The sequence below is a fragment of the Chanodichthys erythropterus genome, chromosome 18 (assembly GCF_024489055.1).
Source record: "Chanodichthys erythropterus isolate Z2021 chromosome 18, ASM2448905v1, whole genome shotgun sequence".
NCBI lineage: Eukaryota > Metazoa > Chordata > Actinopteri > Cypriniformes > Xenocyprididae > Chanodichthys > Chanodichthys erythropterus.
Window position 1 is genome coordinate 22,080,523 of NC_090238.1, and position 26,696 is coordinate 22,107,218.

Here is a 26,696-nt window from a genome sequence, read left to right on the forward strand (position 1 = left end):
AAAGACAAAACAGAAGTCATTGCGTTTGGAAACAAAGATGAAGTTCTCAAAGTGAACACTTACCTTCACTCTAGGGGTCAAACAACAAAAAATCAAGTTAGGAATCTTGGCGTGATTTTGGAGTCAGACCTGAGTTCCAATAGTCATGTAAAGACAATAATTAAATCAGCATATTATCATCTCAAAAATATTGCAAGAATTAGATGTTTTGTCTCCAGTCAAGACTTAGAGAAGCTTTCATCACCAGCAGAGTGGATTATTGTAATGGGCTCTTCACTGCCCTTCCCAAAAAGACCATAAGACAGCTGCAGCTCGTACAAAACGCTGCTGCCAGGATTCTGAGCAGAACCAGAAAATATGAACACATCACACCTGTCCTCAGGTCCTTGCACTGGCTTCCAATACAATACCTCTACCTCAATACCTCAATACATTGCAGATATGCTCATAGAATATAAACCATAAAAAAACAGATCACTCAGATCATCAGGATCAAGTCACTTAGAAATACCAAGGGTTCACTCAAAGGAAGGAGAGTCTGCTTTTAGCTGTTACGCCAGCCGCAGCTGGAACCAGCTTCCAGAAGAGATCAGATGTGCTCCAACAGTAGCCACATTCAAATCCAGCCTCAAAACACATCTTTTTACCTATGCATTTGCTGATTGAGCACTGTGCTATGTCCGAACTGTTTGCATTTTTTATTTTATACGTATTATCTTTTTCTTTTTTTTTTAATTCCTTTCCTGTTTTTATTTCATTTTTAATGTATTTTATATCTTTTATGTATCATCTTGTTATTCCTGACTTTTATGGAACTTAAATATTGCTGTCTGGTTAAAAGAGCTGGGAGAATTAGGAAGAAAGCCTTTGTGATTAGGTTCAAATTTGGTACATTTGGACAAACCATGGGGAAATTTGAGCTGTGGTGCATGGTTAAGATATCTCTGGATTACAGTCAGGATACTTTCCAAAGGGGAAATTTGAACTGCGTTGCATAGATAAGATATCTCCGGAAGGGGGATTGGGGCTGTGTGGCACAGTTTGAAGTGTCTTGGCAAAAGGGGAGATTGAAACTTTGTTTATTAGTTCAAGGTGCCTTAACAGGTAGAGCTAGACAGCGGTCCTGATGTGTGAGGAAGATCCAGTTAGAGCGGCTCTGATGGATAGATCCGTTTAGATCCACTCTGACGGACAACAACAACAACAACAAAAACTCCCTGAAACTTCCTAGCTCTTCCATCCAGATAACAAAATTCTCTGTGTTTACTGTTATTTCTATTTCTTATGTTCTATTTTTATTCTTCCTCTTTCTGTAAAGCACTTTGAATTGCCAATGTGTATGAAATGTGCTATACAAATAAAATTGCCTTGCCTAATTTTAAGGCAGCCATATAGTAATTTTTTACAAACATTTAACCCAACCTCTGGGTTTGTCCATTTTCAAACCAACTTGAGTTGTTTTAAACCAGCATTTTTTAAAGTGATGAATGGATGTATGGATGGATATATGGATTGATGGATCCAGAGCTCCTGGAAACCACAACAAATTCCTTGTGTGTTTGTGTACACTTGGCGAATAAAGCTCATTTTGATTCTGATCTGTAAAAGAGCTGTCTAAATAGCTGAAATGAGACAGAATGAGGCCAGTTTTTCTCTTGGACTGTTTTACTGGTTCAGTAGTTCAGGATGCAGATATTTATAAAAAAATAAAAAGGCAAATAAAAGAGCAGAATGCACAGAAAGCAGAAATACTAAAAGCTATGGAGTGAGAACACAAAGCATTGAGAGCACACTCAGAACTGACGAATTGTAGGCAATTTTTTTTTTCTGTTTGGTTTGCCATTTAAAAATATACATATTTTCCCAACTGCTAAAAAACTATGCATGCACCTGGTTTATACATAATAGATTCTGTGGACAAAGCCTGGACAAAATCAATGTTTAAACTCTTAATCATGATTATTGAAGACTTTTCGATTAGAATAAGGCATAAAATCTCAGTTTTTTTCTTTCTTTTAATTACACTTAAACTGTAATTTAAATATTTTCCAATGCAAGTTTTTAAAGTGACCCCGTGGACTGTCATTTTTTCCCAATTTTGTTGTTTGTAAGAGGAATCTTTTCAGCAGGGCTGCTCCTGGTACTGTCTTTCTGTGGCGGTGAAAAAGTCCTCTAGAACACTGCGCAGGTACTCAAAGGTGGGCCGGTTGTCTGGGTTCTCTGTCCAGCAGTGTTTCATGATCACATAGAGATCCTCAGGGCAGTTATCGGGGCAAGGCATGCGGTACCCTCTCTCAAGGTTTGCGATCACCTCTGGGTTTGTCATCCCTGAAAGATCAGGAGTAACAATATGTAAAGAAATTCTGAGATATGACAAAATGACTTCACAATGCATTTCAAAATGAGGTCAAACAGGAAGCACATTGAGCTTGTTTGTTACCTGGATATGGGATTCTTCCATAGGTAACAATCTCTGTCAGCAGTACTCCAAACGACCAGACATCTGATTTGATCGAAAAGGTGCCATAGTTTATGGCCTCAGGTGCCGTCCATTTGATAGGAAACTTTGCACCTGTGTGATTTAAAGCAAAAGGCATCTTTTTAGGTTTCTTTTAAAGTATTACAGCCAGACTTTTTTTTTGTTGCATAAACTGAGATTCTTTGGTGATGTAGCCTAATGCTATGTTAAACTGACAGGATAGAACAGACCATGATGCAGTTGATGCTACCTTACCCTCTCTGGCAGTGTATTCGTTATTTTCGATGAGGCGGGCAAGGCCGAAGTCAGCAATCTTGCAAATGAGCTCATCAGACACTAAAATGTTGGCAGCTCTCAGATCTCTATGGATGTAGTTCTTCTGCTCTATGTAAGCCATTCCCTCTGCGACCTGAAGGGGGCAGTAAAGCGTTAATAACAAGGCTGTGTGTGATCATGGCTATGTTCAGAATAGCCTACCACTATGCTATTATTTCTGAAGTATGTAATATGTATACCATGCAAAGTATTCATGAAATACTGAGATGATGTACCACATTTGGTGTATATAATAGAGAATACTGTGCTAGATACTGTATCTCACAAAGTGGTATATGCTTGACCTTTCCATTACCGGTGTAAAAAAAAAAAAAAAAATCATATTTCCTCGTCAAATCATTATTTTATCAAACTGTCAAACACATTTTATTCTAATTAAGTTTGAGGTCAAAAAATACAGTAAAATCAGTAATAATGTGATATATTATTACAATTCAAAACAACTGTTTTCTTTTTAAATATTTATAATCTGCAATACAAGATTCTTCACTGAACAGAAAGTTCAATAGAACATGATTTATTTGCAATGGAAATCTTTTGTAACATTATATGTGTCTTTACTGTCACTTTTGTTCAGTTTAATGTATCATTGCTGAATAAAAGTATTAATTTCTTTAAAAAAACTAATGGAATGTGCAACAACATGAAGTCATGTGACAACAATATAGCAGCTTATTGTTGCATAAAAGTTTCACATACTATTTTTACAAAACAGTGCGCAGTAGGCTAGTATTTCATTCCAAACATAACACATTACACACACAGACAGAGGTCAGTTCCTGAGACAGGGAGGGCCTTGCTTTTTGCTTCCTTTGATTTGACTTTTAACCTCCACTGCTCCACTCCACCCAGCACAAAACCATAAGTTTCATATAGAAGGTTGGCTTGCTGCTATACTTCCTGATGTCTGATGCATCATCTTTTATATTTTCCCCATGTTTGAGCTAGCTCCAGTTTTGCCTGATCTCAGAACAGTGATGGCTTCTAAACTTCCCAAGAGGTCTGCTATCGGCCCGCAGTCAGAATGAGAGGGAAGGAGCATATTCTTTTTTAAATGAAATTAGACTGTGATCTGTGATTTAGGCCATATACTATCATGGTTTCAATGTGTGTGTGTGCAGATGCATTATGGGTGATGCATGATGGTAGTGTGATTTTCATTTGTTGCAGCGCTGTCTGATTTTTATAGAGGATGTTGCACTATGACACCATGCGCGTGTTTGTTCAAGGAAGTGTTATGCTTAAGTAGAAATACGTGTCGGTTTGATGTGAACGTGCCTGACAGTTTTGCCTCAGAATTGACAGGTTTGCATAAATGCGCAGGCATGCATCTAATTTGTGTGTGTGTGTGCTAATAAGAAGCATGTAGTAATTTTGCCAAGACATTTTAAAAGCCCTGAATGACCTCATTCACTTTATGGAGAAGAATAGCTGAAAAATATCATACAACATCTAAGCTGATCCCTAAAGCAAAACATCTCTTTTTAATGACACTTCAAAAGATTCTGTCTCTCACTTTCCCTCTTATCCTTTCACCGCCAACATTTCATTGAATACCTTGCTGAAAAACGATATCATCGTTTCTTCACATTACCAAGAGAAAGAAAGACCATCTCCTTACATCTATCCCATGTCACACGATCCCTGTGAACCTCTGACCTGAAACGCTGCTCAATAACATCAGTATTTCCTCATCTTCACACTCCAATCACTCGCACACTGAGCGCATGAAACACTCTCACTATTAGAGACATTCATACCATGAATGATCAAGACCATCTGACAGCCTAATTTTTAACCCGATCAGTCGATTCTAGCAGAAAACCTAGAGCTGAATCAAAGCGCAAACTGTCTACTCAGAAATTACTGTCTGTTCATGGATTCATGGATTTACTTTTCACATAATAATTAGATGTTCTTTAATTAAGCATGGAGTGTCATTAATTAGGTCAAGAATTACTGTGACTTAAATTATGTCCTCACAATCTATCTGTACAATATTTCCTAGCAAACAAACAAAGAACTGTATGTTTGGTCTGTGAATGTAAATGTAATGCCAGTAAGAAATAAAGCCTGATTTGCATTTATATATATATATATATATATATATATATATATATATATATATATATATATATATATATATATATATATATATACACAGTACAGTCCAAAAGTTTGGAACCACTGAGATTTTTAATGTTTTTAAAAGAAGTTTCGTCTGCTCACCAAGGCTACATTTATTTAATTAAAAATACAGTAAAAAACAGTAATATTGTGAAATATTATTACAATTTAAAATAACTGTGTACTATTTAAATATATTTGACAAAGTAATTTATTCCTGTGATGCAAAGCTGAATTTTCAGCATCATTACTCCAGTCTTCAGTGTCACATGATCCTTCAGAAATCATTCTAATATGCTGATTTGCTGCTCAATAAACATTTATGATTATTTTCAATGTTGAAAACAGTTGTGTACTTTTTTTTTCAGGATTCCTTGATGAATAGAAAGTTCAAAAGAACAGCATTTATCTGAAATACAAAGCTTTTGTAACAATATACACTACCGGTTAAAAGTTTGGGGTCAGTAAAATTTTATTTTTATTTTTTTAAAAGAAATTAAAGAAATGAATACTTTTATTCAGCAAGGATGCATTAAATCAATCAAAAGTGGCAGTAAAGACATTTGTAATGTCACGAAAGATTAGATTTCAGATAAACTATCAAATAATCCAGAAAAAAAATATTGTACACAAATATTTTGTACAATTGTACACATTAAATGTTTCTTGAGCAGCAAATTGACATATTAGAATGATTTCTGAAGGATCATGTGACACTGAAGACTGGAGTAATGATGCTGAAAATTCAGCTTTGCATCACAGGAATAAATTACTTTGTGAAATATATTCAAATGGAAAACAGTTATTTTAAATTGCAATAATATTTCACAATATTACTGTTTTTACTGTATTTTTAATTAAATAAATGTAGCCTTGGTGAGCAGATGAAACTTCTTTTAAAAGCATTAAAAATCTTAGTGGTTCCAAACTTTTGGACTGTACTGTATATATATATATATATATATATATATATATATATATATATATATATATATATATATATATATATATATATATATATATGAATGTGTGTGTGTGTGGTCCTGGTATTCCATACATTATTGGGACCAAATGTCCCCACAAGTATAGTAATACCAGTAAATTCTGACCTTGTGGGGACATTTTGTTGGGTCCCCATGAGGAAACAAGCTTAAATCTATGAATCATGCAGAACAATCTTTTTTGAAAATCGAAAATAGAAGAAAGTTTTCTGTGTTTCTGGGTAGGTTTAGGGGTAAGGTTAGTATAGGGGCATAGAACATGCAGTTTGTAGTATGAAAACCATTATATCTATGGAATGTCCCCATAAAACATGAAAACACAATATTATTCTTGTGATGACAAAGATGATTTATACATTTTAACCAATGTAATTTAAAGGAAGAATTTATTTTGTACAGTATATGCAAACACATGTGTACTGTTTGTTCATCTAGTCTGTTTCTAGATTGGCTTGGGTAACTGTTGTTGTATTAAGGTGTCTAGACTCGTTCCAGCACACACAGTCGTGCTCATTGTTAACCAAGAGATTAGGAAGCAGAACAGCAGCTGAGTAATGCTGCCGTCACCAGCTTAGAGACAGTGGTCAAATAGAGGAATGAGTGATAAACAGAAAGGGGCTGAAATGTAGACTTGAGCTTGTAACAAGTACAAATTTGGGTCTGTTTTTTTTCCCTGTGAGGCACAAATGTCTTATCCCTGATGTTTTGAATACAGTAAAAAAAAAAAAAAAAAACATATGATGGGGTCACATGCAGCCTACCTGGGCGGACATGTCGATCAGAGTACCGATGGTTAAATTAGATCCTTCTGGAGTCTTCAAAAAATCCACCAGGCTGCCTAAAACCAGAATCAACATGACATTTTAACATATATTTTATATACAGAAAAAAAAATCTATGACAGAATTTAGTAATATTTCACTGCAAACAATAAAATGTAAATATGCTCAAAGAACTAAGCTGGCTATGAAACGTCACTAGTTAGCACTAGTGAGATTGACCAGGGTTGCATGCTCTGCAATAGACTGAATTGAAAATCATATGGTAAAAAATTGCTTCAATTTTTTTTTTTTGTTTTACATTTTAATTATAGTTCATAAGTCTTCTGTCTTGTCTTCAACAGCCTTTTTTTTTAAACATTCTTTTACCACAACTGAATGTTACCGGAAGAACGCTTTCTCCATCAGTCATTTTAGTTCAAAGGCAAAAGGAAACAGCAGATATATGAATGCTGTTATTTTGGTACTTAAAACGTACTGTAAGCTCTTCTCAAAGTTTGCTAGAAGCGCAAACAACGGCACTCAGATTAGATCCAAGAACTAGAACATAACAACTGCAGGAAATTAGTGCTGCCAGTTTGGATCAGCCGCTAAGACATTTGGTGTTAAAGGCCAAAGTTGTTGCTTTTGAGACGACAAGCTGTGTTGGAAAAAGAAGAACTGACTGACCCTGAAGGAAATTCCCACAAAGGTGCAGCGGAAAATGCCCCGTTAGGAACTCTAATAACAAGCGGCGCATACGTTCCTTTGATCTCAGATCGCATCAGGGTGTAAAATTCAAGGTCGTGGGTTAAGTTTAGATGAAGTTCCAATGTTTTGGATCATTCTGTCATTGTCTCCATTGTTAAAATGACAGAGGGGTGGAAAAAGGGCACATCAACCTCTTCTTTAAAATAACAACACAGACAACAATTGTACTTTTCCTAAACAAAGAATTGGGAGGTTTCCAAGCAGAGTGTAGTGTTCCATCAGTTTCCTTAAAGAGGGAACACAAAGCAGGACCATTCACGAGCTGCACCACCGGCGCGCTGACGTTGTAGTAACATGGCTGTTCCTCTTAGAGTCTTTTGTTACTGTCGGCCTCAATATGACATTCTGGAGGGCCAGCAATCCTCTTAAGGGGCAATGAGAGCAACAAACAATCCATACTGGGTTACACATGGAATAACGTGCATCGGAATACGCCTGCGATGACGACCCGAGGTGCTATTGTTGCGTTAAAAAGAGAAAAGATAGGGTGTGGAGGTCTTTTCTGTGAACACCTGTGACCATGGTGACCATTTATGAGTCTGATTTGTTGTAGTGAGTTTCTGGGTGGTTGGCTCTAAACTAGTAAGCATTCCCGATACCAGCCTTTGGAACAAAGACTCTCTTTCTATACCTCACATTGTATCTGCCATTTCCTCTCTCTCTCTCTTTCTCCATATGTTTTCTGCTTCACTCTTTTTAATGTGATGGAATTCACGCTATAACTGTGACCCTGCTTTCTATTTGAAGTCTGCTTTTGATGGTCCTGTGCATTGTTCTAAGTAGTTTGCAGTGAGATGCTGAGTATGCATGAGGGTTTTATTATGCATTAGTAGTTAGAGAAACATAGAGCAACAGAGCTGCAGCTATAAAGATCTTTAACTCCTCTGAGACAAACTGCTTTAAGGGCGCATTTGCTTCTCAGGATAAAAGGTTTCTCATCACAAAATAAAAGGGAATCAAACAATATTATAGCATCTCAAGCCTTTAAAGGAATAGTTCACCTAGAATTCAATCTGTCATCATGGTGCTTTCAACCTGCATGGTTTTCTTTTATCAGTGGAACACATTTTTCTCTATGAAGGAGAGAAATACAGTGAAAGTGAATGGATACCAGCTGCTGTCAAGCTCCAAAAATGACATTCTAAAAGCACCATAAAAGTAGTCCTTAGGACTTGTGCAACATTTTCCTTTTCATTTGAAGTCATTTTGTGATCACATAGAAAAAAGCAGCATAAACATTCTGGGCCCGTATGTACAAAACTTCTCAGAAATGCTCTTAAGTATAGTCTTAAGTTTTGACTTAAGTGTCAGAAAATTCTTAGTAAAAAGTAGGACTTTTCTAAGGAGATTTTTATAAAGAAGCAAAAAGCAACTTTTAGTAAAGTCTAAGACTGATTCTTTAGTGCTGACTTAAGTGTTGTGAACTAAGGACTACAATGATGTCAACTCAAAATGTTGACATCTACTAAGGACTACACTGATGGACTACAATGATGTCAACTCAACTCAAAATGTTGACTCCCCACAACTTAGGAATCAACCAATAGCGAGCCTGCAAGGATGAAGTCACAGCAGCACAACACCAATAATTTAATGTTATTATTTAAAAAAAAATCATTTAAAAAGACACTGAAATATTTTAATATTTAAATTTATTTTTAAAAATAGCTTTGCATTGTGCAAAATTATCACAAATTAGTAATGATAGATTGGAATCTTTTTCTATTGATATATGTCAGAGTAGTGGCCAATGATGTCCAGCCATATGAAAATTTACATCTTCAACCTTAATTCAAATATTTTTTTTTAAAATGTGTTAAAAGATGTAAGTATATCGCTGGGAGTCAATTGTTTCATGTGTGATAATGAAATTAAATTTCAAATTATTTAAAAAATATATTTTTGGCCAGGCTGTCATACAAAGAAATTATGAACACATGCAAAAACAAGAGGACCAATGAAATATTAAAAACTGATGCTTTAGTTAATGTGTGTTTTCTTCTGAGCTTTTTTGTTTTTCTGAAACCTGTAGCTATAGTTTTCCTCTTTTTTTTTCAGAAAATGTTGTCAGATAAATACCTTTGCTTAGTGTTTTATTCTTCCTTCATATTTTAAAACATTTAAATAATATAAATATAATAATATTTTCCTCATATTTTGATGTTTAAGCAAAATTGTAGGGTCATATTAAAAAAAGAAATGAAAAGAAAAAAGGTAATACGATTTCATTTCTACAGTCAGAGCATTGATTTGTAGAGTGGGAGAAGTTGTTACATATAAAGTTTATTTAAAAAAAGTTTATTCAAACTCATTAAATGTATTAAAATGTATTAAAAATATTAATTATTGTTTAAGTAATATTTATTAAATGTATTACATTTATTTAAAGTTATTACATTTATTATTAGGTCAGTTGCAAAAAGAATTGTCAATCAAGTTTATATAATTTTATCAACTCTATGTCATCATATAACTTCAATACATCATATTTTTATTGGAAAGCGTGTATCCCGTCTTCTTTGCTGCCATCTTATTACTCCTAACTAGGTTAGGAGACTGTGACGAGCAGGGTGGGCGAGAGACGTGAGGGAACGGCGCGAGGCCGGTGACGCGATTGATAATGAGCAGGGACGTGCACAGGGGGGTTGCTCAGGTTGCCCGGGCAACTGCCCATATGCCCTTCTCGACTCACGTTGCCCTTCCGAGGTGGAAAAAAATAAATAAAAAAATCGTACAATGGATGCAGAATTTCACGTAGGCCTAGATAAAAAATAATAATAATAATAATCGCAAAGCCTCATTCACTTCCATATTCGGGCACCCGTCCGAAAGTGAAAGTCAGTAGGGGAAGGGCAAACTCTTTACGTGGCTACAGCGCTGCACGCCACCAGCACCTGAGCTGAGCCTGCATGAGCGGCACTAGAAGGAGATTGTCGCGGTTGTCGGGTGAGACGACTTAACGTTGTCGGAAAGGTGAGTAAGGTTATAATCGTTAACGACAACGAACGAAAAAACAAAAACTAGGTGGGAAAAACATCATCGTTAACTGAAACTGGGAGAGAGAGTGCCCTTTTTTTAGGTCAGAGCAACTGCCCCTCAAAATTCCTGTGCACGTCCCTGATAATGAGCATCACCTGCGTGGCGCGCCGGCCTCGAGTCTCTCACGGAGGAGCTCCGGAGGCATAAAAGGAGGAGCGACGACGACAGAGGACCAGGCCTGGACTTTATTTTATGGTTTATTATGTTTGTGTGGCCGGCAGACGTCCGCGAGGGTCTGCCGGCATTACTTTCGTTTTGTTCTTTGTTTATTTTGAATTAAACTTTTGTTGAACGTTCGCCGGTTCCTGCCTCCTTCTTTTATGCTCCCGGAGCTCTTCCGTGAGGGACTCAAGGCCGGTGCGCCTCCCAGGTGAAGCTCATTAACACTCGCGCCACCGGCCTCGCGCCGTTCCTTCACGGCTCTCGTAGAATTTTGAAATTCTTAGAATTTTGACACATTTAAGACTAAAATTTTACTCTGAGCAGCTTTATACAGCCTGGTAAACATATTTGTTGTTCTACAGTAGAAAGAAAGTCATATGATTTATGAACAACATGAGGGTGAGTAAATGATGACAGAATTTACATTTTGGGTGAACTAATACTTAGGAAAAAAGGGGTGGTAACAGATGGAAAATTGGTTAAACGAGTTTAAAAAAAAGAAAAGAAATGTGCATCTGACCTGAGTATTACAATAACAAGAACATTCTGAGAACTAAAATAGAATGATATGACACAAAACACAAGGACTTAATGTGTTCTACTAAACTGAAGTGGGTCATTTTATGTTCTAGAACACTCAAGGAGGGAATGCCAGATATGAAGTTCTGCATGCCATTTACAAGAGGGATATGAGAGACATCAGAACCGCTGAACAATGACAGGCATGAATCAGTAAGTTTGATTAAACACCAGCCATTATGAAGAAATAAACATCAGGGGCCGTATTTATCAAGTTTCTCAAAGTGACATTTTAGTCTTAAGTGCTGAGAATTGATGAAATTTACTCCTACTTTCAAACTTAAGTATAAAAGCAAGTTATCAAATTTCTTAAAGGGTTAGTTCACCCAAAAATGAAAATTCTGTCATTTATTACTTACCCTCATGCCGTTTCACACCCGTAAGACCTTCGTTCATCTTCAGAACACAAATTAAGATGTTTTAATTGAAATCCAGTGGCTCTGTGAGGCCTCCATAGGGAGCAATGGACACTTCCTCTCTCAAGATCCATAAAGTTACTAAAAACATATTTAAATCGGTTCATGTGAGTACAGTGGTTCAATACTAATATTATAAAACGACGGGAACATTTTTGAACAGCAGATTTGACACACCGATTCATCTGTGCTCCGATGCTTCATGAAGCATTGTTTTGAAATCGGCCATCACTAAATAAGTCGTTATTTTGTTTTTTTGATGCTCCAAAAATATTCTTGTCGTTTTATAATATTAATATTGAACCACTGTACTCACATGAACCGATTTAAATATGTTTTTAGTACCTTTATTATTGATCTTGAGAGAGGAAGTGTCCATTGCTCCCTATGGAGGCCTCACGGAGCTATCAAATTTCAACTAAAATATCTTAATTTGTGTTCCAAAGATGAACGAAGGTCTTACGGGTGTGAAACGACATGAGGTTAAGTAATAAATGACAGAATTTTCATTTTTGGTTGAACTAACCCTTTAAAGCTAAGTATCACTCTTACTCTCCCAGTTATTTAAGTCAGCTCGAGAGGTCTCTCAAGTGGTTAGGAGTTGCCAATAGGGGCTTGTGATGGCACTGAGGAGACAGAGATATGTGCACATTTTTCAGGAGAGGAAGAATGTTTTTGAAAATGTTCAGCGACGAGCAGTTAATCAAACGGTATCGTTTGAACAGAGCAGGCATCATCTTTTGCCAGCGCTGGTTAATGTTGGGCTGAACTTGTTTGACTAATTCAGCAAGCCATAGCGCTTGTTCCTCCCGCCAGTTCAGTTTTCTTTTGGATTCCATGGTGGCTGATTATATCATAAAATCTGGGCTATGTATAGGCAGGTTAGTTAACAGCACACCGGTTTAAACTTTAATTAAAACATAGTGGAAAACGTGTTTATCTTTCATTTCCAATGTGTATAATGTATTCTCTTGAAAATTCTTTATTGTCAAAAGTGTCTTGAATGTAAACTCGCCTTAGGAATTTCATTATTATATTTATATATATTAAATAAGGAAATCTATTCAGTGATTGGTCCATGCCTGTTTCATCATCCAAAATTCCGTTTGTGGCACAGCAAAGTGTCGTGAATCATCTCTAAGACGGACACTCAGTCAGTCCTACACTTCACTTAAAGTACGAATGAGATGCTTGATAACTAACTTTTAAGAGCAGCTTTGAGCTAAGAATTTTTTTACTCTTAAGTCAGTTCTTAGGAGTGTTCTTGTGAGTAATTCTCAGAGGCTTGATAAATACAGGCCCAGGGCCGTATATGCATAGATAATGAGGGGGACATGTCCCCTCAAATATTCAGTTTAGTGGTTGGGCAATGTTACTGCAAGTTTTACATTTGGTCCCTCCTTAAAGGGATAGTTCACCCAAAAATGAAAATTTGATGTTTATCTGCTTACCCCCAGTGCATCCAAGATGTAGGTGACTTTTTTTCTTCAGTCGAATGCAAATTATGATTTTTAACTGCAACCGCTGCCGTCTGTCAGTCAAATAATAGCAGTGGATGGGAACTTCAACTATAACAGTAAATAAAACTTCCATAGACAAATCAAAATTAAACCCTGCGGCTCGTGACGACACATTAATGTCCTAAGACACGAAACGATCGGTTTGTGCGAGAAACCGAACATTATTTATATAATTTTTACCTCTAATACACCACTATGTCCAACTTCGTTCAGCTTCCTGTTAGTGAGGTCAAAAAACGTATACGTATACAAAAAAATATACTTCAATGAGCGTGAGACATCACTTCCGTTGTCAGAGCGCGATCAGACCTCACTAGCCGGAAGCTGAACGAAGTTGGACATAGTGGTGTATTAGAGGCAAAAAATTATATAAATACTGTTCGGTTTCTCGCACAAACTGATCGTTTCGTGTCTTAGGACATCAATGTGCCGTCACGAGCTGCAGGGTTTAATTTGGATTTGTCTATGAAAGTTTTTTCGACTCTTATTGTTCAAGTTCCCAATCACTGCTATTATTTGACTGACAGATGGCAGCGGTTGCAGTTAAAAATCATAATTTGCATTCAACTGAAGAAAAAAAGTCATCTACATCTTGGATGCCCTGGGGGTAAGCAGATAAACATCAAATTTTCATTTTTGGGTGAACTATCCCTTTAATATTGAAGATTCACACTACCATTCAAATGTTTGGGGTCAAATGTATGCTTTGGGTTTTTTGTTTGTTTTTTTTTTTTTAGCAAGGATCGAATTAAATGTAATTTTGTCATTTTGAACTTTGTCAATAATCAAATAATCTAAAAAATTACAGTTTCTCAAAAAAAATATTATAGCAACATAACTGTTTTTAACTGTGATAATAAGAAATATTTAATGAACACCAAATCAGCATATTAGAATGATTTCTGAAGGATCATGTGACCCTGAAAGAGTTAGTTCACCCCAAAATAAAAATTCTGTAATTAATTACTCATTACGCGAGAGAACAAACCTCTTCCAGAAGTTCAAACATGCTGCGTAACACACGAGAATGAACCTCTTTATGAAGCACGTTTTAGCTTTCGAAAGAGATTTGTTCTCGTGCATCATTCAGGTTTGGTTGAGCATCTGTTTATGTTCACTGATCAAGGTGAGTAAAAGCCTAAATTAAATCTGATCATCATAAAAATTTGGACCAAATCTATCGATTCATATGGGTTAGTTTTCCGATCTCTTTATAAACTCTTTGAAGCGTCAAAGATCAATGTGCAAAGGCAGTCTATGGAGAGACAGACTCAGATCTCTCAGATTTAATCAAAAAGATCTTCAATTGTGTTCCGAAGATGAACGAAAGTCTTACAAATTTGGACTGACATTAGGGTGAGTAATTAATGACAGAATTTTCATTCTGGGGTGAGCTTACCCTTGAAGACTGGAGTAATTATGCTGAAAATTTAGCTTTGCCATTATAGAAAAAAATTATATTTTACAATATATTAAAATACAAGAGTTTTTTTTTTTATTGTTATAACATTTCACAATGTTAGTTTTTACTGTGTTTTCGATCAAATAAGCATATAAGAGTTCTTTTGAATTGTAGTGTATGTTTTTCTATTTCTAAATCTCCATTTTATTAATAAACTGGGTTATGTAAGTGTTGTATGTTTACAAAGATGTATGTATGATCATACTTAAAATGTTCATAGCTGTGCATTCGTACATATAAAAGAGGCACACCAAATGTCTGTGAATGTAAAAACACTGCGGGCAATTAAAGAGACCGAAAAAAGTTGGCCCTCAAAAATACTGCACAATCAAAGAGGCTGTTTGATGTTGCTCTGCTGAGAATCATTCAGGTGAGTGAGGGATGCATTTTGAGATGCCTTCATTATGTTCAAAGCCATGAGAAAGCTTTGTTTTCACAGAGCGGACACCACTGTGGAAGTGCTGTGGGCATAACACACACAAACAACACTCAGACAGTGCTCAGACTGTCCTGATACTACTCAGACCTGTTAGATCATGAAACCCTGATGAATGTTTAAATGGAAATTTACTCAATGAGAGGATCTGTGTAAAGAAAGTTCAGGTGAAATGCAGGGATGAATCATTTAGTACTATGAAGGCTTTGTCATTTCATTGAACTCTCACCCTCCTTTGTTTGCACGAGTGTGTAAGTGCATTTGCGTGTCTCACCGTTCTCCATGTACTCTGTGATGATATAAATGGGCTCCTGTGTAACCACAGCGAAAAGTCGCACGAGTCGAGGGTGCTGCAGGGCCTTCATCAGGTTTGCTTCAGCCAGGAAAGCACTGATGGACATGGTACCTGGCTTGAGACTCTTGATAGCCACTCTACGGTTGTTGTTATACAGCCCTATAAATGGAGAGAGTGAAAAATAATTTATTAATAATGTCTTAGAGAATAATGTCTTAATTTAAAGGGGTAGTTCAACCATATGAAAATTCTGTCATCAAATTTCTCATGTTGACACAAACCTGTATGACATAAAAGAAGAATGCTGCTAACCAAACAGTATTGTTGCGTTATGACATTTCTCAATTTATCTTCTTTTGTTTTCCGCAGAAAAACAAAGTCATACTGTTTTGGAACATAAGGGTGAGTAAGTTATGATAGAATTGTTGTTGTTTTTGTGTGTGTGTGTGTGTTTGAGCTATCCCTTTTAGGCTCAATAATCTGATTTTCGAAAATTCACCAAGATTGATGTGCTTCAAACCGAACTATTTCATTAAGGTCTGAATTTAATCTTTCTGTTTGGATCACATGTTTAGAAATAAGAGTGGCCAAACTACTACTATTTCCTTATCATGAGAATGTTTTTGCATAAGGGTGTTTTTAAAGAGTTTGCTGTTTGAGAAATTCACAATGTTCTCCTTCACTGAGTTTCTTTGGCTTCACATTGTCTGACTGCTTGATAACCGGTTGACTTTATTTCTATGGGGTTGATTTGTGTGATGTTATCTCACAAATGAAAATGACTGAGGTTTAATGAACAGAACAAAAAAAAACGAACAAAATGGCAGCTATGATGCGGGCTCTCATGGTCACGGAGCTGACAGGCAGTGAGGGTAACAAGTCAGTTGCTTTGGCAACCAGGGACAGGAAGTGGTAAATCTAAAGCATTGATGTGACTTCTACAGTTCTATTTTTAGGGTCAACACAAGACAAGTATGATTTCACAGTTGAAGTTGGTATGTTTTAAAACTGGACACATTTAAATCTTCTAAACATATGAACATAATTATAACACATGAGTGTAGGCCATATATGACGATGCTACTGTAAATACAAACTGTGGCATCCTGTTGGTAACTAAACAAAACTATATATATCCTAATATATTAATATACTTATATTCTATATCATGTATGTAAATTAAAATGCTTAAAAAAACAAACAAACAAATAAATTCAAGATATAAACTGAAATCATATTTCTGTTGTCCCCCTCAAAAACTATTGTTCTTCTTCAAGTATACATATAGTTCTTGAAACTTCTGTAATCACAAAATTAGTTGGTTAATATAAAGTCACCATGTTATCAATATTGACAATTCTTTTTTTATGGAATATTGTGGTATTTATTATAAATAATTTATCCCTGCACATCAATTTTTTTTAAAAATTCAAAATAACTTTCCCTCCTGACTTCTCTTCTTCTCTTCTCTTCTCTTCTCTTCTCTTCTCTTCTCTTCTCTTCTCTTCTCTTCTCTTCTCTTCTCTTCTCTTCTCTTCTCTTCTCTTCTCTTCTCTTCTCTTCTCTTCTCTTCTCTTCTCTTCTCTTCTCTTCTCTTCTCTTCTCTTCTCTTCTCTTCTCTTCTCTTCTCTGATGATGTGTTTTTCGGCGTAAGCACAGGGGCTGGTTGCATAAACTGCTTAGACTAGTCTTACAAGTTAGTCATCTAATTTTTCAGTTACATGAAAAGGTAGATTGGTCTAATTTGATTCCAAAAAGAAAGACTGATGAGCCCTAACTAACTGCTAGTTCGTCAGACTAGTTCTTAAGACACAGTCTTAACTTAGTGGTTATGTTTATGCAACTGGCCCCAAGACAACTTGTCACTCACATGAAAACACCGCTATAGCACACCACAACAAACCAATCAATTCTCTACATTTTTTCTTGTTCAAGAAGCTGTTTTACTTAGCTATACGTCACAATTGGCAAGAAAAAACTAAAACAAGTGACTTCTAAAACAAGCGTCTTTGTCATAATTACAGCAGAAATAATAAAAATATCTTTGCTTTGAATTTTGTGTTGGACAACAACAGTCTAAAAGAACCACTGGTCTAGATAGATAATACAATAGCTACCACAAATGTGTTAATTTCACCCAAAATTCAGCTTTAAAAATTGTTAGTTGTGTTGTGTGTGTATGAGTGAGTTTAAGCGCACACCCATGTGTATGAGTGTCTTAAATCACAGGATGAGTGAGACCAAATGCTGAATGTGCTCATTTACAGTGCTCAGACTGTCTTCAGTGCTAAACATTTGTCAAACATTCCAACAAGCTTACTGTATTTACAGTTCTGACATGAAAGACACACTCATAAAACTGGTAAGAGCAGCACATACACACTAGCTAGCCTGTAGACGCATGTTTATCTATACCCTTTTGTGATGGTTCAATTCACAATATTTGCTCACTCGCAAACATTTCCAGACAAGCACAGACAGACCTGGCCAGGCACAACACCTGGATGCTGAAAAGATTTTTTAATTTTTTTTTTTTTTTTTTTGTGGTTTGTTTATTCTTATATTGGTGTTCCATGTGGTCTGATATGATCTCGATAAAAAAAAAAATGCTTTATAGTTATTCATCTAGAAAATGCCTTTGAATCATTCACCATTAAACCCCACTGTAAAAATTGAGTCAATTCTGTAATACAGTTGAGAAATATGAAGTAAAACACTTCTTACCCATCCATACTTCTCCAAACTGCCCCTGCCCCAGTCTGCGCTCTAGATTGAGAGACTCACGGGGTACTTCCCACTCATCCTGCCACCAGGGCTTCTGAGGGGCTCGGGTCTGACACGGCTTCACCAGTCGAGTGCATAGTCCATCAGCCTCTCCTGCGTGAACAAAGATAAACAAATGGCGTCACTTTTCGTCCACACTTGACGTCTTATAAACAGCCTGGTCAAACTGTTGTTGTTTTATATCTTTTATAAATAGCCAAGACAAGCGATTTGTCTAAGGCACATATGAACACTCGAACATACGTGAATAATGTTTGACCAGCTCTGAGAGGGAACTGAAGGAGATCTTGGTGGTGATGTAGAATCCACCTGCGTCCAGGTTGCGGATTCTGTAGTGCTTGATGACGTCGCCCTGTGTGTGGTCAAGGTCTCTCACAGATAGAGAGAAACTACCTGAGGCACCAGAACAAGAAGACAATCAGAGGCACATACTGTATAGTCACATTTACCTTCACAACACTGAGAATTTCTAGACTGGAGTCATTTTACACTGAATGACATGTAGAAAATGTTCTAAAATTCACCCTTGAATTATTCTAAAGGGTAACACAATAACTTATTTAAAATGTATTTAAATATTTTTATTTTAATAATATTTCTAATTTTATTAATATTTTTTAAATTATTATTTATTTTTTACATTTTAATTTTTTTTTTATAGTGATACTATAAGCAGAACATTGTGATCCAGCATTGTAATGTGATATGGCCTGGCTATGACGATCTCAACCCCCCCAGCTTTTGTGTTTGTTTTTGATATTGTGTGTGGAGCAATGTGTTGTTTCATACCTGGTGTGGTCTCACTCTCTCTGATGAGGAAGGAGCCCTGTGTGTTACCCGGGGCCAGTAATTGCCTCATGGCATCGTTCCTGGAGAGATTTTTAAAGAACCACCTGCAACACAACATTATTGTCATTTTATGAGGGCTTTGACTCATTAATTATCTCATTTGGGATCGTTTATTTTGGGTTTAAATTGTTCTAAAGATAAAAGGTGGGGGCGTTTCAATCCTCCCAAGATCTTAAAGATTTTAGACCTGAACATACGCAGAAATGTGGCGTCAGCAGTTTAGCGTAGTGATGCTCAGAAACTTTGTGATTTGTGGGAGTATTTTTTTTCTTCTCTTTCCATTACTGACACCACGCAAATTATTTGTCATAAGCGACAAGGGATACCCTGAATGAATCAACCTTTCAGCCACAGTTTTGGGCGGCATTTCCCAAATCTCATTGTGGGGAAGCTGATTTGATCTTCTTTGTTCAAAAACCCACATCAGCTGATCTGCATACATACATTTACTACATTTAATTTTGGATTTGTTTGCATATACATGAGTGTGTGCGCTCCAAATGCAATTGACTGTTACATTACTTACGGTTCTGTCTCCATGCTGTTTAGTTTTGCTACAAAATTCTGTGGTATGTATCCCTTCTGCCCGGTAAACAGAGACTCCGCCATGTACCATTCAGGATCATCTCTAAGAAACACACATATATACTTACATTATAGTTTATACCAGGACAGTGTTTTAAAACGACACAAAAATTGAAACGGGGAAACCCAGACTCTGATCTAAACATATAAGTGACACTTAGTTTAATTTATCTTCTCAAAACCCACAAGTCAACCATATTTAGATAATTTGCATAGAGTGTCAATCTGTTTTAGGTGTTTCTTACGCATTTAGGATTTTCATCTTCTCCCCTTTCTCAAACCCAAGGTCATCACTGTGGCATGGCTCATATTTGTATACGGCTACCACCAGGTTTTCTGGAATACACAGATGACAAGAGTGAGCTATCTACAACACACATTAAGAACATGTATGTAGGACAGGTGTTTGATGTGTCATCTCACCTGGAAGAGGTGATGATGGTGGAGGTGTGTACTGGGACGGATATGGAATCAGAGGATCAAAGTTCTGTGTGAGAGAAAGGAGAGAAAACAATGTCAAAATCCAGTATGAATAAAAACCTAAAAAAACAACAGATGGCAATAACTAAAAACAGACTTTAATACTCAGAACAGTAATGGCCATTAAAATGATCAACTCTAAAAACACACAAATATCAAATAAGATTTTAGAAATTGTCTGAAGGATAGCAGTTTTAATGAGCTTTTTATGATATCAAAACCTCAATATCTGGATCCTTTAATCTATGTCAATAATTTAATAATGTCATAAAACACACAAAGCCACTTCCCTAAACAGGGTGGAACTGTTCTTATTTTCTTCTCTCACGGCCTATATGAAATAACTACCACTGTAAAAGTAAACATTCCATAATTCCCGTTATGCATTAACAACATGTGTTGTTCTCTTTAATTTCTATTCTACTTCAATAAAAACAAATCACGAGGAAATGAGCCGTAAATTTAGCTGGAAGTTTTAGTCTCCAATTGATTACCAACACAAAGGCTCATTTCCCTCAAATTATGTAACCCTGAGTGGGCTGACCCGTCAGAAGAACATCAACGTCAATGCAGAAGGACCACAGTAGGAACAGATCAAATTAATTAATACATGTTTTAGCCACAACGAATGTTTATTTGAGCCTAATTTAATCAGAAAATTAAATTCATAAATCATTTTCCACTTTTTTTCATTTTTAAACTAAACTATATTAAACATTGTGCATTTTCAGATTAAGATATCCCCTGAAAACACAAATATTCTATTTCAGCTTCAGCTAGGCTGATCATTTTTTAAAAACATTCTGTATACGCACGTGTGTGTGTGTGTGTGTGTGTGTGTGTGTGTGAGTGTGCTTGTTTATATGATTTACGAGGACACAAATTTGTATAATGACATAGGTATTACACTGGTATTACAACATAAACGTGGTTTATGAGGACATTCCAGGAGTCCTCGTAATTAAAATGGCTTTAATGGATCTAAACACTTATTGTATTATTGTATTGTAGATAATATGCTACACTGGTTGTTATTTTTATCACCTCACGTGTGGGGTCAGTGGTCAACCATTTAACCATGTTTAGAAGATCTACTGAGATTGACAGTCTGTTTTAACATTATGCATTCAGGATTTTCATCTTCTCCCCTTCTCGAACCCAAGATCACCATTTATTAGTAACATAATAATGATTTTACACATTTTTGCTGAACTAAACTAAATTTAACATCATGCAGTTTCATTTTCAAAGACCACCTGAAAACAGACATTCTATTTCAGTTTCAGCTAGGCATTTTTCAAAAACGCTTTGTGTAGCTCTTTGTGAGACGTTGTGTTTTGTCTTATGTTATAAACCACAGAAATTTGTAATGCATGACTTTAGTGAAGAGAATGGCTCCACCACTTCCTTTCTCTCTTGTCTCCCTACATATTTAGTGACTTCAGTCACTGCCTCACATTGCAGTCTGCCTGTTTTTAACCGTCTCACAATTCTAGAACAATATATTAATGTTTTTTATGAATATAAAAAAAACTAGCACATTTTCTAATGCTCAGTGTGAATTATTCAATGACTATGATGAATTTTTTGGGGTGTAAAGATCTTGGTTCTTCAACCCAAATATATTTTAATGAGCCTAGCACAGCTAGCTAACCGTAGGCGATCTTAAATACATTTAGGGGGGAACAAATGCTAAATAAGCCCTTTTCAGGGTTCTCAGAAGCAGTAGTCATAGTTGATAAACTTCTATAGTGGTGAATGAGAGATGACAGCAAATATAATTTTTGTGTTTGCATTTGCTCTAAAAGCACAAGAAAAAATCCACGATAGCATTTCCACAACTTTCCAAAAGAAGGAAAAGTGGAAGAGAGAAAGGTGTCAAATTTGCTGTCACTCCCTAAGCTGTTGTAGACCTTTTAGAAACACCTTCGCAGCAGCATTCATTTGTTTTGTTGATAACTGTGGAAATGTGTCATAGTTTTTAATATATATATATATATATATATATATATATATATATATATGTATGTATGTATGTATGTATGTATGTATGTATGTATATGTATGTATGTATGTATATATATATGTGACGTGTAAATCTATAATATAGTGGAAAATAAGACAAGCACTTAGCACGGTATGCTTTGACGCTTTACCTTCCGATACTTTTTCCCTTCCATTTTGAAACAGTTTCTACGGAAGGAGCCAAGATACAGATGCTATGGTTACACGCCAAAAAATGCAATTTATTTTTGCGAGCTTCAATTTAACCCTTACTATCTTACAATCTAACTTTGTGGTTATTGATATACTTGCATGTAAAAAGAAAAAAAGAGAAGTATTAGGCCTATGTGTAGCTAACCGTGACATGATATTCTCTTCAGCAGCAGACACGTACCTGACTGGCTGGAGGCTTTGGACAGTTACATTGATCACACCATTCATCTGGATGGTAGGAGAATTCATCATCAGGATCAAAAGAGCCGCAGTTCCCCATATTTACTAAGAATGAGAGAAAACAGTGACAACTGTAATAATTCTGACAATAAATTCATCCTATAATTAACGAGGGACGTAACGGATATATTCAAGTGCAATAAGTGTATCGATCTAGCTCCTGGTAAACAAAGAGGGAATCAATATAGAGTGTATTTCCTGTTTTAACAGAGAAAAAAAGAGCCAAAAACATTCAGTTTATATATTCAACAATTAATTTGCCTCCGCAGGGTAAAACAAACTGTTCTGTCTGTAAAACAAAACAAAACAAACAACAAAAACAGTTCTGGACCAGATCTGTAAAGGAGGTTAATCCTCTTTAGGAATTCTAGACACACTTTTTCCAACTCACACTCTAAGTTTCAGACAGTTTTCCTAATGAACTAAGGGATTTGGATTACAGTGATCCGTGTCCATGTGTGTTTGTTTTTCACTTGTCTTGAATGTATTGTGTTTGCATTTCGAATATAGCACATTCATTAAAAAAATCTCTGTACAGAAGTGTTTGTATGTAAGATTGCGCTGTACTGCAGTTTATCCATATGTAAAGACACAAGCACAAAAGCATTACCATTAAGCAGATAAATAATCACAGTTAATGTGCTAACACAATGTGCATGTCACTTTGGGGTTTGGATCCGTGAGAAACTGTGTTGTTGGGTCAGGAAAAGCTCAACCCTTTGGGGTCAAACTGTAGACCGTGAGCTCTTGGGATTGTTTGGGAGAACAGCCCAAATCAAAGCAGAATCTGTAAACAAAGACAAGAATTTCCACTGAACTCCGGCCTGTTCCTGACCCGACCAGTATCAGTGCAAATGAGTCTCGAGAGATGCACGGCAAGGTCACATGTTTTAGGTTCATATTGCTTTATGAAGATCCCAAGCATAGTTTATGTTTGTATGACATAGGCGCTTCTAGACCTTTTTAATCACTTGAAGGGATAGTCAGTGCGGTGCATTGTTGTTATGGATTTACTATATAGACAAAAAAAAAAAAATATATATATATATATATATTTTGTGTTACGCGGGACAAAGAAAGTCATTTGAACGACATGAGGATGAATTAACGATGACAGATGGTTTTGTGTTCATTTAGGCCTCCAGATTCTCCTGTTACATATAGGATTTGTTTTTATAGGTTTGAAATGAAGTCAAAAAGATCAAATGCCTCTGGAATCCCACTGACACAATCACATGTTTTTTATATATCACTGTCTCAATATTATACTGGAGAGCAAGCAGAGGTCAAGAGGTTCAGACACGAGGGATAAATTTCACTGATTCACACCAAACAGTCAAAGTTAAGCCAAAAAATAGGCTTGGTTTTTACGGTCTTTATTATATACCGAGTTATTGTGTTCTATGTTATTTTATTTTACCTCAGTGTTTTAGCTGTTCTACTGCACAAGAAAAGTGTACTATTTATGACTGACAATTACCCAAATAAATAAATAATTAAATAAATAAATGATCTTAAGAAAGATATATATCATGATAGTATGATTTGCATTAGGGCAATATTGTAATTTGTAAATGAAGATTTAAAGTGACTGCCTTTAAGGCAGGGAATTTCCTTTTTATAATCACTGCCCCAACATTTATAAAAATCCCCCTTTTCAAAAAAAAAAAAAAAGCCACCAGTTTTAATCTATGAGGATTTTCTATTTTACTGTTTTAATATTAAAAGTGTCAAAACTAAATCAATTAATTCAAAATAAAAATAAAAAATGTAATGAATTTTGATCGCTAAGGAGCCAACAACATAATAGTGTTCTAGAAATTTCGATTTAAACAGTCCATAGATATTATTTCAGTCTGAACACACTCACGTCTACTTTTCTACTTCAGAATAGTAATATTTTATGCCTGCATTTAAAATGTACAATATTAATATTTTACATTTGAATGTTCTATTGCATTTTCTTTCCAGAAAATAAAAGCTTGACATTTTTTCTATTTAGCAAATATTATGAGCTCAGCTTGAAACTCTTTTTGATTACTTTTCTTTTTAATTTCTTAAGCCTTATGAAATGATTTTTAAGAGAGTATAATCCGCCCTCTATACTCTCTGCTATCAGTCAGCTTTCTCAGACTGTCTCAGGCTTTAGTTTTAGCTTGTAAAGTCTCATCCAATAGATAATTTATTATATATAGACAGACTGAGAATACTTGTACATGTCTGATAGCCAATACTCATTAAAATTCATCAGGGCTTCGATTTAAGTGAAGAAAAAGTAGCAACCCGCTAGGAAAACTCACCTTTTCTGTCGACAGAAGATGCTGATTTCAGTGTTGGGCCAGCTCAGCAGGCATTGCCATGTCGTTAGCTTTATATTTTATGAAGAACACATTTTGCCACATGCATCTAAACCAAGATTACAAACAAAGCAACGAGATCTGTAAAGCTTCGACGTGTTTCGATGACATGTGCTGCTAAAGTTGTGCAAGTCACGTCACAGTTTGACTTCCCACCTTAACAAAGGCACATCATTTGAGAAAGCATCACTCACACACACACTCACACACACACACGCACACCACAGTGCTGCAAAGCAAGCTGATGATAGAGCTTCCTGTCGTTTGTGTGTTTGAGCTGATATTTAACATTTTTTTCAGCAGGTGCACACTACTCTGAGCAGCTGGTGTCATTGGAGTGAAGGATTCTGGGTCAGGACTCCACTTGTCACCTGTTTTTGTGGCGCCATGATGTCAAAGAGTGGAAACTTTAACGGCACTCATGGGTTTTTGGCTTGTACTTGTACTGAATAGAGCCACAAAACTTTACATTTGAATATATTATGCTTAAAAGTGCTACGTACGTTGCTATTCTAAGCTGCATTTGTGCCCATTTGCAAAAACAACAACAAAACAACAAAAAATCAGGCCTCTGATTCAATTTGAATCAAATGTCAATGCTCTGTTAGAGAATAGGCCTAATATCCAATAGCCTAATTAAGTACGCAATAGTAAACTAACATGCAAATGGAAATTTTGAGGTAAAGTAAATTTTACATTTTTTTTTCAACCAGATACTTGGATATGATGCTAACCTATCTCATGTCTCTCTTCATTATCTGTCTCTTAAACCTGTTCACTGTCTCTCTCTCTCTGTTTCTTGCTCTCTCCGAGCAGACCGCACACTTTTGTTGTGGCATCAGGCTGCAGATAGAGCATGCATTTGCAGGAAGTCACAGCCCAAACATTCAAAGGAAATGAGGTACCTTTTTAACTTTCTACTGCAGGAACACTCATCTTAATTTAGACACTAAATGCCCAAGCCTGCTATTTCATTTGTATTTATTTTGATGTATGTTACCCAATGTGACTTTTGACCAGGTTTGTCATGTGGTGAGTCCAATGATCACAGCAGAAATAGTTGTTGTGGTTTCAGGGGTGGGTGGGCTGCATGTGGGGGGTGTTACATGGTAAAAATATTAATAATATATAGGCCTATTACCTAATTAGATTCCCTCAAAGGCTGAACCACATAAGGGTCAGTTTTGAAACAGTACATCAAATCCTTTCTGGATTTCTTGTTTAGCTTTTGGTTCTCAATTTGAATATAAAAGAGTGAAACAATGGCTTGTTTTTCCATTCTTTGGGGGTCTTGTGGTTGAAAAGAGGGGGGTTTGAAGGGAGGGGGGATGTTGTTGAGTGGGGCAGATCATCTTAACAGGCAGTTACACATTCACAGTTACATCTCTTGTGAGAGCAAATGTTTATTTGATGATTTGAGATTGTGAATCCATACCAAAACTTTTCAAACTGGGGTCACGAGACCCCCCAGGGACCACAAGGGGGTGCTAGGACATCTATGGAAAATGTATGCAATTATAAATATTTTATGCTTTAACACAAAAACTAAACAACCAATATGCATAGTTATGTGATAAGTGTTCATTTCTCCTTCTTTTCAACACACATTCAATAATAATTCAAGTATTTTATTTATGTCTCTTTCTAGAGAGATTTTCTTTGCTATTGTTGTCTCACTAATTGTATGCTACTATTTTCTGTAAAGCTGCTTTGGAAAAATATGAATTAAAATGATTATTATTATTAAATATTGTAAGAATTATAAATGGTTATAAATATTGCTGGTCAAAAAATAGTGCTATG

General features: G+C 36.0%; 1 protein-coding gene across 1 annotated transcript; it reads right to left on the reverse strand.

The window, feature by feature from the left end:
* Positions 1-1,631: 1,631 nt before the first annotated feature.
* LOC137006106 (tyrosine-protein kinase Lck-like) lies at positions 1,632-25,147 on the reverse strand. Its single transcript, XM_067366558.1, has 13 exons — positions 24,837-25,147; positions 22,478-22,581; positions 20,023-20,086; positions 19,845-19,935; positions 19,541-19,642; positions 18,955-19,058; positions 18,409-18,558; positions 18,106-18,258; positions 15,361-15,540; positions 6,705-6,781; positions 2,735-2,888; positions 2,441-2,572; positions 1,632-2,328 (listed from the first exon to the last, which is right to left on the reverse strand). Exons 2-13 carry the CDS (start codon positions 22,574-22,576, stop codon positions 2,123-2,125), a joined length of 1,512 nt encoding a protein of 503 aa, XP_067222659.1. The 5' UTR covers positions 22,577-22,581; positions 24,837-25,147; the 3' UTR covers positions 1,632-2,122.
* Between the last annotated feature and the right edge of the window lie 1,549 nt (positions 25,148-26,696).

Coding starts and splice junctions, on each gene's coding strand:
- LOC137006106 (XM_067366558.1), bottom strand. CDS start 22,576: ATGGGGAACTGCGGCTCTTTTGATCCTGATGATGAATTCTCCTACCAT. Junction 19,643..19,844: donor AAGATGAAAATCCTAAATGC/GTAAGAAACACC, acceptor TGTGTTTCTTAG/AGATGATCCTGAATGGTACA. Junction 2,573..2,734: donor CGAATACACTGCCAGAGAGG/GTAAGGTAGCAT, acceptor TAAATCACACAG/GTGCAAAGTTTCCTATCAAA.